The 20,259-nt window shown below is 41.6% G+C and overlaps 1 protein-coding gene across 1 annotated transcript in view; it reads right to left on the bottom strand.

The window, feature by feature from the left end:
- The window catches only part of zswim5 (zinc finger, SWIM-type containing 5), a 62,829-nt gene extending 42,903 nt beyond the window's left edge, over nt 1–19,926 (bottom strand). The window contains 1 exon segment of the mRNA XM_018677570.2: nt 18,983–19,926. Coding sequence (XP_018533086.1) covers nt 18,983–19,511 — 529 coding nt within the window. The 5' untranslated portion in view covers nt 19,512–19,926.
- Between the last annotated feature and the right edge of the window lie 333 nt (nt 19,927–20,259).

The following is a 20,259-nucleotide window of genomic DNA, read 5'->3' as shown; positions in this document are numbered from 1 at the left end:
AGTGTCATAAACACTCCTCTCTGCTTTGAGCTCAATAGAAATGTCACAGCAGCCTGTCCTTGCATGCACGTGCACACTCTCACACACAGACAGACAGACAGACAGACAGACACACACACACACACAATTTATGACAAAAGAAGAGGTCCTTTCAGTGTGAGGACCTGAGGGAGAAGAGACAGACGAATGGGGGAACTCCTCCTCAAGTTAGCAGGCAGCTATGACACAATACTGCAGGGAGCAGAGTGGGAGACATGACTACAAAGACAGAAAGAGGCCAAAGGGAAGTAAGAAAATATTAATGACTATTACATATCATTTATCATTAAAATATGATCTAACAAACTAGGAAAAGCATATTTTTTGGCTGTTTCCTTGATAAATGACTCAGAAGGACAAAACAATTTGTGATTGGTAATTAGTGAGCAAGGTGTCCTAATCAGGTTATATTAATGCAGATCCTGAGTTTAGAAACTAATCTGATATATTATTACAGCCCCCACAGTCAGAGTGTTGCCTTAATCTGATTACAGTCCAATTATCAAAGTGCATGGAAATATCCTGAATTTGTGCTTTTTTTAGCACTTCTTGCAAAAGAGTATTAAAGAGTTTTAACAATCCAATATACAACATTCAAACTCTAAATAAATAAGACCAGTATTTTAAGTTGAGATTCAGATTCTTCCACAACATAATGTCAGCCTTTGGTCTTTAGCCTGGACGACCAGGAGGGCAGCACCTCCAGATTTCAAAAGATTTGACAGGATTCATCTCGTTGCCATGGGAAATGCAGTTTCTCATAACAATAAAGTAACAGGTTTTCACTCAGTGCCAGCAGCATTTAGAGCTGGTCCTGGCAAGCCCTGTGTGGCCTTTCTCGGCTTTTGGAAAAAATACTCTTTTCCTGGCTTTGTGGTATTTGATATCAAAAGCATTCTTCAGCCTTCTCCTCACCAGTCAGCTACCATTGCGCTGCCATGTATTGAGCCAGCTGAATCAGTCACCTGGCAACACACTAAAAAAAACTAGTGCCTGGTTTCACCTTGGAGACTCAATACACCAAGTCAGACTACCAAAGGTTCTGCTAACTAGCATGCATAGCAACCTCATTTCAAAAAGCCACAGTGGGCAGGCTTTTATTTTTATTTGTTGATTCAGATAATTCTTCAGGCAACAGTAAAACCTCAGCTTAGAGGAAGCCCAAACTAAAGGACGCTTTAACAGTGGAGACAAGGCCAAAAAGGGAAAGAAAAGAGCAGGAACTAGACAATTGAGGAGGGTCTGATCATAGTCTTTAAGTTTTCCCACCATGACACACACACTGACACACATACTGAGAGCCCCCAGGCCTCAGTAACCACTGGCTTCCAACTGAAATGGTCTTTGTAAGTTAAAAGGTGTGCCAGGCTCAGCTATAGACCCCTGCAACAAAAGCAGTGGTTAAATAGCATGGGAACCCCCCTAGGGATGTAGGCCAGGGTCAGTTAGTGTGTGCAGTCTGTGTAGCAGGGTGGGAGTGTGTGTGCAGTTAAATATTGTTAGTTTAGTGTGTATAGGGAGAAAATTGAGTGTATGTGTGTTTGTGTGTGTGTGTGTGTGTGTGTGTGTACATATCTGGATTGCTTGGCAGCCACTTGAGAAGCAGCTAATAGTCATGTATGTGAACAGGTATCTGTTTCTGTGGGGTCTCTGCTGTTTTCTGTCTCATGACCCCAAAACCAAGGGAACGCCCGTTCACTGCACTCAGAACTGCACATAGTGATGGATGGTGTTGATGAACAATAAATAATAAACAGCTTCACATTACAGTTTTTGTGATGTACATATTTGCTTTTCAGTCCCCACACTACATTAAAGCTGCTCTAAATAATGTTTGTAAGTGCAACAACAGATCAAATGATGAAAAGTGTAATGTGAGAGGGGCTAAACTCCTGATGAGCTGAGAGCAAAATATCACTCAACTCTGCAGCTATTCACAGTGCTGAGTCTTTTGACTCATTCTTTTGGTTTTCTGCCCACAACTTTACTAGTTTGGTTCAGCCTCACTGCTCTTGTAAACCTTGTTTGCACTGTACACTACCTGCCCACCACCAAAGCAGCAGACAGAATAAGTCAGCGACTGGTTACTGAACATAGTGGAGAATGTAGCGGCTAAAGAGCCACATATTTTTCACAGGAGTTGGTAGATATTAAAGCAGATCTAAGAGGGGAGTGAATACTGGACTGGTCTTGATTCTCCTCTTAGACCAACAAGACACTTTATGTTAGTTTTTCCTTTAATTGGTTGCATATTTTTTTATTATTTTTTTGCAAGCCATATGCAAAGATTTATTTGCTATATAAATCACAATGTCAGTGGAGGCTGTTCTCTTTGGTATTCAAAAAGCAGATCATGATGACTTTAAATGATGTTCAGCAATAGAGGCACCTTGTAAGTGATGAATGAATAAATAATCACAGAGATTACCACGTCTGGAGGTCAGATGAAGAAAATGTAACTAAACACTGCCTTAATCATCCAACAAAGCATCTTTATCTAAAAAGGATTCAAAGACAAAACATCTGGACTCAAATTTGATTTAATAACTCCTTTCACCAAAAGCCCATCAGCTGCAGAGCAGCCAGGTCAGGTCAGTGAAACACAATCTGCACAGCTCTGGGAGACGCTCCAACTGCAAAAAGGCTTGTGCTGAAAAACAGGCTGCAATCAGCTGCTGGATGCAGGCAGCCCTCCGTGCCATCACCGTGCAATTCCAGGAAAACTAAATTCCAGTTGGTTCTTTAAAGTTAGTCTTTGGCCTCGGTAGACAGAAGAAGAAAGGAGGGAGGGAGGGAACAAAGGACAAAGAGGCCAGGTCAAGGCTAAGTAGCAGCTCTGACGCTCACCCCGGCTGAGAGAGAAGACAGAGACTCCAATCAGGGAGAATTATCCTGACAAACCCTCTCCAATCACACAGCTATTTCCCCCACCACTGCTACATCTTTCTGCTTTTCTTTCTTTCTTTTCCCACCTCCCTTTCCCTCCCACCACAAAGAATGGAGAGGTGAAAGATGACTAAAGGAGAGAACGCAGAAGAGGTGAGAACAAACAGGGCTGGGAGTATTATTTGTTTATCGCTGCTAATGACAAATGTATAATACAGATTTAAAACTGCTCTGGAATCAGCTCATTTGTTACCTCACCATCAGAATTTGTCCTGTAATGACTCTGAACACTGTTACAACAGCAGGTGCAACAAACAGCTGAGCAAAGCTATTTATATCAAGCAACGAAAGAAGTGAAGTTAAGACAAAAACAATGTCAACTTTTTTCAGAGTTTATATCTCTTAGGTTTTGTGTCTTGCGGTTGCTGTATGCTACATTCCCCAGCGTTCACCTGTCAGTGACAGAATTTGTCTCTGTTAATCTTAGTAACTATGCACAGTTCAAAGCTGAACTGTTGGAGAGATCAAAGACCGGCAGCCTCAGAGTTTTCTATAACTATAACAATAACCATGCTTTCGGTAAATCACAGCTCCACTACTGTAACACTGACAACTGATTCACTCAAATCTAACTGGTCCTGAACTCTGCAGCGAGGCTTTTAACAAAAACATACTACGCCACTTTGAGCTTCTCTCCATTTGAACATTACATGTTGAGGCCACTCTGTACTCACACTAAGTCTGCTGTTGTTTCCACTGGACAACTGGCATACAACAGGTGGTTAGACCAGCATATTAAGACATACAATCATCTGTTGATGATTTTCTCAATTAGTTGATTGTTGGGTCTAAAAATGTCAAAAACAAACACTGAAGATCAACTGACTGAATAATGAAAAAACAGTAGGGAGAAGAAAATATTGAAAAACTCTATTATCAATAGTTTCTAATTAATGTTTCTGTTGATCAACTAGTGAACTGATTTTTTAAAATATAAATAAATAAATATAAATATTAATTTTTCATGAAGTGGCTGTAGATTGAACTGCTATTATATTACAGCAACACACTGTAAAATATGCATTTATGAATAAAAAATGCTGCAATTATCTTCATTAGCAGTAAGAAAGGTGATATAAAGAGTAAAAAGCCGAGTTGCCTATCCACATTTGACAAGTTTAACTAACCAAGTAGATGGAAGGACAGTTCGACCACCGACTATTCAGCAGAGTCTGCTGGGAACCTGCAGATGCCTCCAGAGAAGTGGAAGAGGAGAAAACTTGAAAAATATTAAAGTGCTTTTTGGTGTTAGAAGCAGATGAGATAAGATACCATTTAATTGCTTCTTTCATAAGCACAGCTTTAATCCCACTGTTACAGCAGTGGTGTTACATCCCACTGATAACTCACAACACTTTGAACACTGATTTACACACACACACACACACACACACACACAGAGTATATATATATATATATATACACACACACACACACACACACACACACACAAAGATTTCCTGCTGCCGTGGCAGAAAAAGTGCTTAGTATGCTACACACTCACTTTTTTCAGGCAAAATTTAACTAGGTGAAAATTAGACTTTAAAATCTAAAAAGAAAAGAATATACAGATCACGCCTCTAAGTGTGTGTTCCAAGGAGGAACAGAAAGTTAGAAGCAGTGGAAGACAAAGGGGAGGAGAATCTCTGATAGGATGTTGGATTATTTTTTGTGCTCAATATTATTTCCATTAAGGTCAAGACAGAAACTAAAAGGAAGAAACAAACAAATCAAAATGAGGAAGTTCAAAGAAATAACTAACTTCACACCATCAAATAAACAGTCGCTTCCAGTAAATGGGGACACACTTAATAATCCGTGATTTCGACACAATAACAATGACATTTTGACAAGGCGTCATGTTCCACTCAGGATGTCTGAAAAACAGGCACGTGAGTACAGACAGACAGGAAATACCCCCCCCCCCCCCAAATCGGGATTTACAGGACAGAGCAAGACCCCCCGGGACAAAACTTCTAACAATGGACCCCAGCACACACGAAAACACACACACACACACACACACAGCAATGGTCCTCCGGTGTAAGGCAGTGGAGAAGGCACCTAATCCTGTTACACCATGACAACTAGAAACCCTGCATTCACTGATATATGCCCACACTTGGACACACACACATTCACACACAGTGAGGTGCACAGCAAAGTAAGTAGGAAATAATTCACAGCCTTAAAGTGGACATTTAGTAACCTATTATGTGCTTCCAGTGATGGACAGTTTACTGGCCTCATCTGAACTGACAGTTTAAGTGGTTTGGGTTCAAACGTCTTGAGGCCATCTAACATAGGTAATGTTTCAAACAGCTGCATTAGCAAGAGGGGTTTTTACCCAGGATCCATTTGCTCATTATGTTATCTGTAGAAATTTATTTACAGCTGTACACAGCTGTGATGCTGTCTGTCTACTAATGTGTGTGTCTGTCTGCTCAGTGTATGGTCAAGTCCAGGAGCAGATTTTCAGCAAAGCCACAGTCGATTCAAGGAGGTTCCATGAGGACAATTTTGTGCCGTCAACTATGATACACAAACACATTCATAGGTCTGTCAGTGTGCTTTATTCCATTCTTTGAAGTGTCTATTAATTTTCCTTTTTAAAATTTCAAAGCTAAAAAAAGCCACATTCCAAAACTAGTCAGGAGCAGACTGATGTTCCTGACCTGCAGAGGAAAGCTGAGTCTTCCTTTTCCTGCATTCCATAAGAACTCAAAGCTTCATACAGACCAGGGATGTGATTTCAGGATGCTTGCATGCAGCTCAGGGGCCATCTTAAAATTTTTTCCAAGGCTCTATTCCAACCTGGCAACCTTTTTGTAATCATATGATACTAATCATCAATGAACCATTGGTACCCACATTGTTACAAATATTGCTCCCGGCTGGCTTAATTGCTTGTCAGTGGAAATGTTTAGGATGAATTTGTTATGGTAAAATGTCCAAGTGGGTTGCAAAACAATAAAAGAGAACTGGGTATGTTTATTATTCTCTAAACTGAAGCATAAACAATCCTCCTGAATGTGGATACATCAGCTGTGGTTGTGGCTGAAGCTAAAATGATTCGGCTATTAATCGATTAGACAATCCACAGAAAATGAATTAGCCACAACAAAAGTGTTTTCAAGGAAACATGACAAGAGCACACTTCCAGCTGACTGCCTTTGTTCTGTGTGAGAATGAAATGCTATTTTTTCTAATCTTGGCCTGATAAAAACAAGCCATTTAAATACCTCGACTTGCATTCTGAGAAATTGTAAAGGCATTTTCTGATATTTTACAGACTGGATGATTGTTCTAGATTATTCTTTTTTGTGAACAACTAAATATCTACATTGAACCTGAAGATATTTTGCCAATATTCCTGAATACCAGGCTTCTACGAGTGTAATAAAACACTGGACAAAAGAGGATATTAAAAAAAAAAACCTTTCCTCTGTCTGTCTCCTCTATCTTTGTTTGGGTGCGAGGAGGGTGGAGTAGGCTAGTCGAGGTGAGGAGGGTGTGTGAATAGACGAGCCAGAGAAGAGCATGGAGACACTTTGAGAGAAGTAGACCAACATTTGTGTGTGTGTGCATGTGTGCATGTGTGTGTGTGTGCATGTAAGAGGGTGAGAGGTCTTGACCAGACTTATCCTCACGGCTGTTGATCATATTAATCATAATGCATAGAGAGGGGTGGTGTGTGTGTGTATGTGTGTGTGGTGGGAGCTTGTCCTCTTCTGTCCCCTGCATGTATTGGTGTGTGTGTGTGTGTGTGTGTTGCTGCACTTGACTGCTCCTATCAATTCAGTTTCATTCCTCCCTTTGCTCCCTTCTTTTCTCAGGGCATCCCCACCCCCCACCACAGAGCTCAGTAGTCTCTATCCCTCTCTCTCTCTCTCTCTCTCTCTCCCTGTGTGTGATGGACTGCTGGGAGCCTAATGAGGTCCCTCCCTCCCCTTTGGCTTTTTCTGTGACTGCTGAGTGTGTGTGTGAGTGTGTGTGTGTGAAGGGGGAAGGGAGAGCCAGAGGTGACAGGTTGGCTATGTACATCTTACATTTGCCTTTCAGCTCTCCCCTCCTTCCCTTCCTCCTCGCTTCACACCTCTTTTCACATTCTCCTTTTCCCTCCATTCCTCCTTCCTTCACACCCTCTTCTCCCTCTCTTCTGTCTCCTTCCCTTCTCCCCCTCCTTCATCTCTCTTCTCACCCATCCCATCCGCACCCTGGCCCTTTTCCATCCTCGCCTCCTGTCCTCCTCCTCCTCCTCTCTCTGCAGTCATCTTACCATTCATTTGTTGGTGAGATTGCAGCCTAATGGGCCATAGCAAGCCTTCCACTAAAGAAACCCACACAGAGTGCTGTTATTAGCAGGCAGGAAGAGAAAGAGAGAGAGAGGAGGGGGGGAGACAGACAGAGAAAGGGGGGAAAACTGTGGAAAATCCTAAAGAATAATTTACAGAAAAAGGTATAGAGGGGCGACTGATATTAACACAGTGTTCAATTAGCAAGACTGAGGAGGCATCTTCCTCTCTACATCCTGATGTGATTGTATCTATCCTACCAGTTAGTAGTCTGGCTTGTTTAAAGAGAAAGAGGCCATCAATAGAGCAGCATGACCCAACAGCCACTTACTAAACAGATAGGTGAGTCACAGTGAGGAAAACAAGTACAAATAAAAACTGTGATGAAGTTTACTACTGAAAGTTTGGGAAATGGAAAAATTAGTTCACCACATAGTAATGAACCAGAAATATCCTTTTATAAATTTTGATTTTGCTGTTTTGTGGTGTTTGTTTGTTCATCAAAGTTTTGTTCAACGTTTAGCTAGAATTTTGGTGGTGTGGGTAAGATGCTTGTTTTCATTGGGTTTACCAACTGTGTCTTTAACTGTCCACACTCTCTCATTCTCCATAAAGCATGGAGATGCTGCTATTCCAATGTATAAGTCTCTTTTGAGGTTGAATAGATCTAAGCCCACCTGTTTTTAATACCATGGAGACGCTTTAGCTGAAAGCAGTGTCAATCAATTCCCAAAACACATTCATATTTATGATGGTTTGATTTTTCCCTCATTTCAGAGCTTTATTAAACTTTAGCAACTGTATGTAAAAGTACCTATAGAGATAAAGTGAACCTGAATACTGGGAATGGTTTAGACTTTTAAGAACCTTCGGGAGGTTAAAGAGTGGTGGTCACATTTCAGATTCACACAGCGAACGACTCAGAATAATTCAGCCACACAGAAGGCCCTGTTCCATTTGCTAATGCACACTGACATTCTGAATCACCATAATAGGGGACTTGGTTGCTAAGTGATATAATTATTCGTACTTTTAGCACTAAGTGCTTCCTTTAAAACCTTATCCACACATTTGGGGAAAAGGAATGATTGAGTGAAAGAGAGCGATGAAAAGCACAAGATGACCAGGGACAGAGAAACCCTTCCAATCAGCATCGATCAAAACACTTGAAGGGGTCAGTGATGATGAATTACATATTAACTGTTAAAACAGGAATGCAGGCAGAGAATGTTTTCATCTGAAAGAAAGATGACAGAGCTATGAGGAGAAAGAGCACATCTGTGGGCCATGACAATACTAGGCTGCACACATGCAGAAAGAAAAAAGACATGCAGTATGGTTGTTGACTACCATTTCCTGAGATCAAAGTCAACCAAATGTATGGAAATAGTTCCTAATCCAACCATAATGGAAGGCTCACACACAATGGACTCCTATGGGCCCTCGTCTGTCTTGTTGGCAATAATAGCACTGTTGTTGTGAGGGGCTCTGAGTGCTGCTGAGATTGGAAAAGCACATAGGATACAGGCACTCACTGCAATACACAACTGTGTGTGTATTCAAAAGAAGAGTTAAAAAGAGGAGTGATGACTATCTGTGTCAGATATCTGTGATCTACGACTGGCCATTTCAAGCTGAGATGGGCAACACAACAAAGCACCAAACTCACTGCATTCAAAGGAAAAATGGAAAACATCAGCATAGAGATCGAGAAACGGGCAGGACTGCCTAACACAAAGCAGGGCATCATGGGAACAGAAAGAAGAGGAATTTCCATTAGAAGTGAGAGCGAGTGGAGTCCTGTGTAAAAAACACTACAGATGTGGAACTAGAAAAGATAATAACATTATTTTAAGTTTCTTTAAAGTGGTTGCTTTCCATTTGCTGCCATACATAGCGTTGTGTTTAGTATTCATGCTGTGTGCATCTGTAATGTGTACAAGGTTGCAGTATTCACAGTGCAATAACCCCAAACTGGTTCCTTTGGTATTTGCGCTGCCACACAGATCAAACCAAGAAGTGCCCACAGCAGATGATGCTGCGGAGTCTAAAAGGTCAAATCTAATCTAATTGGCTCTGAGAATCCCTGATCTTTTCACTGTTATGGTTTGGTCTCCTGTGTCTGCTCTTTGACTGCTGCTTTAGCATACAAAGAAAGACAGGAAGTGTGCACAGCAGGCACAAATAAAACATGATAGAAAACATAAACCATGAACATAATGGAATACTTCAAGATTCAGGGAAATATGTTTAATTTCTTGCTGAAAAATACCAAAATTGATTCTAACTCTCATATCTGTAGGCTAATATGAAGCTGCAGTCGGCAACCAGTTAGCTTAGCATAACTAAGCTGTAAGACTGTAAAAAAGTGGCCAGGAACAGTCAGTGCGGCTCTGTTTCAAGTTTAAAAATATGTCCACCAGTACCTGTACTTGTGTCTAATTAATGTTATATTAATGTTTGCAAAAGCTGCTGGTAGGTAGAGCCTTGTCTCCAACAGGCTAGGCTAAGCTAACTGCCTGCTGGCTTTAGCTTTATATTTAACATACAGACATGAGAGTAGCATCAATCTTCTTGTCTAAAGCTCAGAAAACATAACAAGTATATTTCCTGAGCATGTCAAACTTTTTCAAATATTGTCCCATGTCCTCAACTTTAGCCTGTTAAACTCTACATGGCAAGAATGGGTGGATATTGGTCACTTTTTAATACATACAATATAATTGATGACATTGATAAATATGTTATAGTTGTATAGTTGCTTGAATTGTTTTTGCTAGCTGGCTCTACATGCTGTTGTTCATTTCTGTCTGAAATGTTGCAAACTAATTGAGATATCACCAAAGGATCCACAGACAATAAGCCACAGCACCTCGTGTAAAAAAAAAAAAACACTGCCTCCTTTAGGTTTTGAGGGCTCCTCCAAAACTGCCTGCAGCTAATCAAAAAAAGACAATCGAAGCCGCAGACACACCTTGAGTTCTGCTTGAGTGAGTTTTATCCAACCATCAAGTAATCAATAGCATCACAACAATGAACATAATAATGCTGCTTTTTTCTCTCACAAAGTGAAAAAGGGAGGAAGCTAAATGGGTTTGAGGGACAATAAAAGGAAAACAGGTTTAAACTTTTAGTCTGCCATAAAATTATACTATTGACAAGACTGTTGGGGCCTGAACTTCTTCTAGTTCAAGACAACTTCATCTTTCATGAGAAGACGGTTAGGCTGGTGCATGTCAAAATCAACTTTAGGAACAAATAGGCCTACACCCAGGAGAATTTTTTTAAACAATGCTACCTGTCACTGCTTCACTCCCCCACTAAAGTCATCCTGGATTTCCCCTCCTGCTATGTTCCACACCCCAGGCACTGCTTTTATTTTTATGGAAATGCGTCACTTAATCTCATGTTATTATATTACATGAAGTAGTCGTCTAGAGAATATATTTCCCACCATCATAGAGCTCTGGTGCTTATGGGGCTAACAACATGATCATATGACAGAGTTTAATTTGGGCCTGTTTTGCATTTCAAATACCCTCTTCCCCCTCCATGTCTGACCATTTCTCTTCTTTCTCACCAACATTAGGCAATTACAACTAAACAAGGACATAATAGTCCAGTCATCCTGCAATCCTCGGCCTTCTCTTTCAAGTCCAGCCCCTCTGTAAGACACAGACAGGGACCAAATGTGTACAACAACCATGGAAAACACACACTTATACACACAGAGAGAGCCAATAAAAGACAGGTGTGGAACAGTGCAATAACTGAATACAGCAGGTTGTCAGCTTTAGAACCTAAGAGGACAAGGCCACCATTGATGTCAGCTGATAATTGCACACCCACCACCCAAAGTAAAAGTACTAAGGATAGGGAGGCATAAAAACCAGACAGCAGTGGTAAAATGTGTTTGCTCTGTGTGTTTTTTGTATCTAACGCAGGCTTCGTACATGCACGCTGTACGGTTACACAACTGTAAGAAAATGAGCCGTTGTGGAGGGATGACGCTGAGCAAACAGTACCAACAGCTAGGAATGCCATTTTTGCTTGCTGCTGCAAACAAGTCCAGAGTGGAAATGGCATAGCTGGAAATCACAGCAAAAATGTGGCTGAAGCACCTGAGGCCAGGTTTAAACAGAAAGCACATGAGGGAAAGACACATGGGGAAAAAATGAAAACAATGCTGGAAATACTGAGGGATACAGCAAGAAAAAGAGCAGCCATCATTTATCAAAAGTGAGCCACGTGAGGTTAATTGTAGAGGTTCTTTGGCTTTAAGAAAATATTTCACATACTTCTTCATTAATTTACTGCTGACTTTTTTGGTACTTTGTTGGTTTTCTACATTCTACTTTAACACAATACTGATAACATCTTCACTCAGTTCTGTCTGTGTCCCGCGACACATCTTTTGTAAAGGAGGTGATGCTATGTACTTTTAAAAGTTTACCTCAAAAGCACAGCAGTAGCTTCTGAAAATTAAATAAATGGATAAAAGGAGGCTTGTGGCCCAGGGGAAGGGAGGGGGGGTGGGTTCAGATACTGTTCAACGATCCAATAAGCATTTCATTTGAGGCCTTCTGAGGCTATTAGGCTTGCTGCATGTCTTCACATTATTGCACGCGTACCCACAAACCTCTGAATTTACATAACTGCCTCTAGCACGTGCCTCTTGAAATATGAAACACTGTGGTCGACAACTAGGAAGCCACCATGTCTTTAAAAAAAATCTATGACAAAACAAACAGAAGAAAAAACATCATGCATACGGTAAATTTGGCAGCATCCCTGTGTTTGTTGACCTTAAGACAAACCATCCCCTGGGTTTTATATCTGTAGCACATACTACAAAGTTATGCCAACTTCTGCAATGAGAAATAGTAGCCCCTTTTAAACAGACATTCTGCTACATTGCCATCAAGAAGACCCCTCTTTATACCAGCTTTGCTTGTTTACACTGCAACAACAGCTCTCTGTTTTACACAGCCGGCTTAAAAAAAAAAAAAAAAAAAAACACCATTCTGTGTTTATGCCTTTTACACAGAACGGCAAGGCAGAATAACGGGGCAACATTCCTGTCTTCAACAGGATGTTTAAAAGCGGCTGGTGAGTGTGCACACACTGATGGATGCTTACATTGAACTCACAATCATAGAGGAGCTGCTGCACAGATAAGTGCGGGAACCATGCTGAACCCTTTAGCACGTAGTATGCTAATTAAACCTAATTCATTGGTAAGAGGGAATAATAGGATTTGCAAGGTTATGTTAAGATTCGGTTTTGTTATTTTTTGCTGCCATCTTCAATGATTGTTTGATTTTTGCAGTTCTTCCTCTGGTTTTGATGTGCCGTCTTGACTATAGATCACGTGTGAACAGCATGAGCGGCTTGGCACTCTGAGTATATCAGAAATGGATATTAATCAACAAAAATCCAAGGAAGATCACAGCAGTGGACACTCTGTCCAACTGACAAGCACAGAGCAATAAGACTGAAAACAAAAGAAGAAACTGTGGATTAGCACTTTCCTATTCCTCTTCCATCATGCTTTTTGTGTCTCAAATGTAACATACAGATGGTCGCCTCGCTGTCTGGTGGAGGAAGCACTCTAACAACAACCTCTGATTAATGATTTTATATAATCAGTCCTCATGCACTCCCTCTCACACGCCTGTGTACAGGTGCCTCTCCCTTTGATGAATACAACAACAGAGCATCTTCCTAATGGCCTCATCTTTCACGAGCCTCTCTGAGAGCTAATAAGAGTGTGGGGACGATTTGTTTTACCGATTTTCTCTTTTCAAGTGTGGCGGGCATGGAATTAATTACACTGATTAAATATTGTCTGTCTGTGCTGTGCGCTGGGGAAGGGTTGGGGACAGACTTTGCGAGTGTGTATGAATGCCTGTGTGTGCTAAATGGCTAAAGTTGTGGCTCAGTATGGGTTCTGAATATACACGGATAAATAGATATACAAGAACAAATGCACTTAAAGAAGGAAAAACATGCTTTTTCAAATGAATGCTCAGGTATCCAGCTGCAGTTACCACTGCAGTGAAGGTTAAAGCACTTACAGGTTGTTAATGTACCATTTCTTTACATGAAAGTGATGATGCACATTAAGATAATGACAGCTTTTTCATAAAGGACTTCATTAAACAAAGTTTTGGAGTGAAAAACAACAGGACACAATGATAAAATTACATTAATATACATTTACAGGATAAAAGATAAGGTAAAACATACTAAAGATGAAACTTGCAAGTAAAATTACTACATTTATTTCCAGCCTACAGATTGGACTGAAGAGCAAATGGTGCAAAAGAGTAAAAACATAAGTGAATTCACTCCCACATATACACACACACTGTTAGTTAACCCATCTGACCTCTGTGAAGTTCTTCATGGTTACCCAGAAGAACATGAGCCAACATCCCTACAGTGTGGAAACAGCACAGAGGTGAGCACAGAGGCGCACACGCAGAGCACTGTTGACAACTGTCTGACCTCTTTCTCACTCAACACTGATGACTGACTCTTTCCAGCTTCCCCCAGTCCTCCTGTCAAAACCACTAACACTTCCTCAACCGGCAGCAGCCTCATGTATGAACAGCGGAGGAGACGGAGAGGTAGAGGGAGAAAAAAAAACTTTGGCCGACGAACAGCCCTTTGCTACGTGGGAGCCTACAGACAGAATATGATTAAAGTGCGAGTCATCTTTTACTGATGTAAGTTACAGAAACAGAGATGAGTGAGTGTGTGCAAAGAACATAAAAGAGGTTGAAATATAGAAAACAGACAGACATGGACTTACATACAGGTTGATGATTGAGTGAAAAGCAGATAAAGAAAGAAAGAAGAAAGAGGACAAAGGAAAGGTAAAGACAGGAGAGAGGAAGAGACATGGAACGAAAACTGAGTGTGTCAGCGGACTCGGTCCTGAGAGTCGAGTCAGAAGAAAGATGGGTGATGAGGCAAGCGAGGATGAGCTCATCGCCGCCTTCTGTCTTTCATCGCCGCGCTCTTGAGCAACTTAAGAGCAGATTTACACCAGAGGCTTGCAAGCTTTTCCGCAACAAGGAACCCTGCATCCAGGAAATTACACCTGAGGAAATACTGGCAAGACCAGCCACCCACACCTCAACACAATGTAAATTTCCCACAAGTGGGATAAATAAAGTCTATCTTATCTTATACACATACACACACATTCAACATACTGAAAATCATATCCGTTTTTAACTGTTGGTTGGAAAAAACAAGCAAATTAAAGATGTTGGCTTTGGACACTTGTGACTGCTATTTTTTTTAATTTTTTTTTGCATTTTTCCCCACATTCTACTACACTTAATTAATTAATAATTGACAGATTAATCAGTAAAGAAATATTGTTAGTAATAACCCTAATAGATATTAAATTAAATGATTTGGTTGTGCTCTTCTGACTGCCTGCTTCTTTCCTTATCATTTAAAAGGGAAATTATTTCAGAATTTAGACAAACATTATGTTAATCTAGTTTGGAATTACACACTGGACAAGAACAGTCACTTCAGGGTACTTGAATGCAGCACTGGGTATTGCTTGAAATTGCTGGATACCACTGTAAAACGGAGACATCTTTGATATTTTGACAAATATAAATGTTACATCAAACAGACATAACTTTGTAAGTCTAAACTAAACTAAACTTTTTTTTTTTTTTGCTAAAATCCAAGACTACCTGATCACAGATTAAGTTAGGAAAACATATGAAGCTTGATATTCCAACTTTTGGTATTTGGCAGTTTTCAAAACATAGACACATTTCACAAAAAAAAAAAAAAAAGTACCCATTTTCAATACCCAGCTTCGATGAAAGGAGTAGTTGTAGGACCTTTGTAACATTTCAGGACCTCGAACATTTGGAGTAAAGAAGCCCCAGTGTTTTCCGCCCACTCACTGACTGTCCCATACAGTTTAATCGTGTTCAATTTAGCTGCCTCGCTTTGTCACCGGTGCTTCAAAAGGCGTCAGGGAGCCATTACAGCTTTATGTAACGTCGCAGAGACAGGGATGTGAACACACATACACACAGGACCCCCCCCCCGTTCTGTGAACAAGGGGTTTTTCTACAGCTGGGTAACAAAGCATGACCCAATAATCCCAAAGCTTGACTCAAAGCTAAAGAAACCCCCCACACCCCTCCGCCTTCCCTCCCTCCTCTTATATCCCTTCCTCCCGCTCTCTGAGGACTTCATAAGGCTCTGGAAAAGGGGGCTTCTGGGCGTGCATGTGTGTATGTGGTGTGTATGGGGGGGGGGTTTACAAATACAAGCACGCTTAGCTTTGATTATTCTAATTATGACTTGGGGCGAGGAGCAGATTATTATGAACACATGGGGCAATGAGTTGTTGATGAGCTCACGTCTCTTCAATCCCTCAGTATTACTGTTAAAAGAGGCCGACAAGACCTTTACTCGCGATGTACGGGGGTGGAGGGTATCCATACAGTCAACTCGATTTTTAACTGCTGACGCATACATATGTGTCATCAACGGCAAGTATTATCAGTTTATAATGAAATGACTAACTTTCTAAAAGCATTTCATTATTACTCAATGGCAAGCGAGCAGCAAGAAACCATATCCAGAGAATAACTAAAAAGTAAAATTAGATTTTGTGTTGCTTAAACTTGTGGGTTTTTTTCCATTGTGGTAACAGTAGGCAACAGTTGTCCTCCGCTTCTCACACACCCATAGTCTGATCTTAAACTTCCCCTGACCCAGACACTGAATTTGTCAAGTACCACAGAGTAGAAAAGCAGATCGCAGATTGCCGCCCCCCTACCCTACCCCACCCCCTGGCACTAGACCCATTAGCAATTACCTAAAAAACAAGAGCAATTCCAGATCTGGCTCTAGGCACACCGATTCAGAGAAAGCAGGAAAAAAAAACAAGTCTAAAGATGAGTACGCGTTTACAGGAACAGGAGCTCCTGCTGGGCTTGTGATAGCTAAGAGGAATAACAAAAAAAATTATATCTCATGATGGCCTGGCTTGTGAGCTCATCCTTTCAGTGCTCTTTGCTGTTTCATGGTTGTGTAAGTTAGATTTTTCATTAAATAAGATGTGAGGGGAATTGCTGTGAGAATGCCTGATTTGCCCATATTTGGTGGATGTCTATAAACCTGTATAGTGCCAGCGAAAAACTGCAGTTTCAGCACCCCTGAAGTCACAAACACAGAGAGGAGCTGCATAACAACACAGCATCACCCACCTCAACTTGAGACAGGCAATGACTCTGTCCTGACTACAAGAAAGCTAAAGAGTAAATCCAGTAAAAGAGGTATTTGTTATTTCTGGTGTATAAATGTAGCTTGCAATCCTTCTAAACAATTAGCATGTGTATTGTGGTTAAAAAGTTTAACAGCAGTTTTTCAGACTCCATTTCCCAGAGATGCCATATTTTAAACCATGCATCATCAACATGCATGTGTCAGCATGCAGCCCGGTCTCATTCCTAATCGCTCCTCAGCAAGTTCCTTTCAGAAAGTACATGAGGCGCATTCATCTTGCTTTCTTAAAAAACAAGTACTGCCACTATTTAAAGTGGTGATTATGTTATGCTATGTCAGGTGAAAGCAATCTTAAGACTGTAATTTACAGGTGTGTAACATGATCCTTAATGAGTGCATTGTGTAGGAGCGCGCTCTGTTGCCCAACCTATCTAAATCCAGCTCTGAAAAAAAAAAAAACAATTGTTCTCCTGATAAGTCAGTCAGTAAAACCTCCACAATAAAGGTTCCCATGGTCTGCAAAGTGAAAAATAAGCCAAATCTTATCTTGATGTCACACAGCTATTTAGCCCGTCCTGTGTTTTGTTGACAGATAAACAAGAACATGTGCCTTGCCTGCTATGACTGACCTTGGGGGAGATAGGAAACAGTTTGCCAGTGAGGTAGTTAAAACTAGAAGTGTTTGCTTGTGGGTGTATGCTTTTTTTGATCATTTCAATTTCAACTGAAGCTCATACCCACCAGGACACGGTTTCTTACATCTTTAAATGAAGCTCTGGATGCACACACCAGCATTAACAGATTAACTGGCTAGATCTACATTCACATGTGATTTCACCTATGTGGGAGTACCAAGATCATGTGTTTGTAATGACAGGAAGTGGTAAAAGTAGTTCATTACATAGTCTATGAATGTAAGGCCTTGTGGCAATCAACAAAAGTAAAGTCAAACCAATTTTGACTTTTTAAACGTGACTAACTGTACATTGTCCTTATATATCAACTCTCTCCCACACACTCAAACTCGCCAAACTTATCAAGCCAGACTGCAACAAATCTCACTTTCATATTCACAGGTCTCAAATTTCGTTTAGTTATGGGTGGAATCGATGAGCATTTATGAGATGCAATTAGATACAGCAGTCACACAGGGAGAAACGCAGCAGCCACAGTTTGCAGCCCCCCCCCGATACATTGGAGCAACATGAAACCCCAGACAAGCTCCAGTGGCTCTCACACCATATGGCCTTAGAAAAATCCTCCCGGTAACCATAAAAAACCATGTTTTTTTTTTTTTGGACTATTCATCGGTTTCATCTCATCAATTTCCCTGATGTCTGAGCTCATTTCGTGGCTGTGTGGAGCCGGAGGTATGAAACTAATGAGAGTGAGTGGAGAATGAGCTTTGCGGAATGGCCCTTTGTTTGGAAACAGCCTCTGCAGCGCTGGAAATGCGAGACGCTTATCGATCATTTCAACTGGAAGCCTTTTGTGTTGCAAGCGACTGATAGGCTGCGGGCGAACGCACTAATAATAGCTATTTAACGTTACATACAGCCACTATGGGGTTATCTTTATTAATAAAAAACAACACAAACACTCCCAACATGTATTTTCCACGTTCGTGCCGACTGCGCTCTTTGTCCGGTCCGACCAGCAGCAGCAAATAAACAAAAAGCTGTGGGGGATTTTTTCGGATTACCGTTGGATTAATCATAATAAGAGACCCAATAACCGCCTTTGTTCCTCGCCTAAGCCTTTCTCAACCGATGGTGAGTTGAGAAAAAACGACTTTTCGCACAAACAAAAATAAAGCCCCGACGCTGTAACGCTGGGTCCTTTTGTATCCGCGTCTGTCAGCCCTCCTCCTCCGCGCCTCCCCTGCCTCTCTGCCGGGGTTACGGCTTCAGCCAGCTCCGGACGTCGACTAGAAACCCCCGGAGAGGGAGAAAAACTGCTAATAATTGCCGAAACACGGCTTCTCCTGTTTCAAAACCCCAGTGCACAGTGAGACGGGGCTTTACCGTAAAGGCAAAACTGGTCAAAGACGCAGTAGCCAGAGGTAGAGCTACAGACTAATGAAAAGCCACAATAGGAAGCCCTTTAATTTTTAAACAGCAGCTGGTTGGCTAAGCTAGCAAGCAACCTTATCTTCGCTTCCCTTTTCACAGAGAAGTCCGATAAAAGCTCGAAATTCGACAGTAAATGTTTCCTTATAAGCCCTCTGAACTAAAAACACACACAGAAGCATGTGTGGTTTTATTTGCGCCGAAAACAGACGCTTTGCATACTTTCCACGATGGCAGGGAAAACTTCCATCAATCATCCCCAACAGATCCAGCAGCAGCAGCGAGACTCGGAAACAGTCCATAGTGTTTGTGCCAAAAAGCTTCGCCTCGGTTATACTGAAACATTCCACTTACCAACTTGTAAAACGTTTTCCACACAGCCGGTCTCCAGCAGCCTGATACCGCGGCGGAATGGTAGTCCGTCTCCCGTTCCCACCGCTCCGGCTGCCCCTACGGTAGCCGTCGTACCGGCGGTAGATCCTCCACTACCACCGGCGGTCGTTGCTCCGGACCCTGCGACCGCTGCACCACCGGTTGCCGCCGACGGACCCTCCTCGCCAGCGACTCGGCACTGAAATGAAGAGTACATGCATATCTCCTTTTCGTTGCGGGGAAAAGACCAGTAGACGATGCGGCGCTGGACGGGCTCCGGGATCCGCTCGAAGCGCTCCTCTACTCTCTCGAAGGCCCACTTTTCCGCTACTGCCTTCGCGGCGCAGTCCAAAAGGGACTCCGGGGAACGGTACCGGGAGTTGGGTAACCCGCTGCCGTGGCCTGGCCCCGGGCCGGGACCTCGGGGAGCAGGGCGCAGGCAGGGTCGCTTGCTGGCCGGTGGTATTGAGAAGAGAGGATGGGGCGGCTGTTCTCTGCGTCCTTCCGCCATGGCGAGCCGATCAACACTGACGAGACGGACGGTGTGCGGACACCGAGCAGCAGCAGGAAGCCGATTTCACACACACACACACACACACACACACACACACACACACACACACACACACACACACGGAGCAGCCACTGTCAAACCAGACAGGATCTAAGATGCGACTTCCGACCACAGATTTCAAAATAAAACGTACTTGAGCATTCTGGACTTCAGACTAAACGACACAAAACAACAGCAGGAAAACATTTTACAAAATCTCAGACTACATGCATCAGACTTAACTGTAACTGAAACAGGATTTTGGATTTTATTTGGGCCACACTTAGCCAGAATTTCCACACTCAGAAGCAGTTCTGGAGACAAAATGAAAATTGAAGTTGTATTAGTTAATTTAGTATACTCTTTACTGAATCATAATTGAATTAATGTATTTTACATTTTTTTGCATATTGATAGATAATCTATAATAATACTTCATACTATCAACATTATTATATTTCCAGGAATATTTCAAATTACAGAATCACTGAGAATCAATAAATGTGCAACTTGAATCAAACCTCTCAGGTTTTTTTTATTTTATTTTATTTTTAATATTGTATTTACTTCATTCACCCCTATTTATATCATCTTATTTTGCTCATGCATGCTGTACATACCTCATTTCAGAAGGTAATTGATCCAAATGGATCAAATTTAGGGAATGAAACTAACAATTTTTTGATTATTGTCATTATCAATTAAG

Source organism: Lates calcarifer, linkage group LG4 (assembly GCF_001640805.2).
Source record: "Lates calcarifer isolate ASB-BC8 linkage group LG4, TLL_Latcal_v3, whole genome shotgun sequence".
NCBI lineage: Eukaryota > Metazoa > Chordata > Actinopteri > Centropomidae > Lates > Lates calcarifer.
The sequence above is the reverse complement of the archived record's forward strand: the minus strand, read 5'-3'. Positions and strand labels throughout refer to the sequence as shown.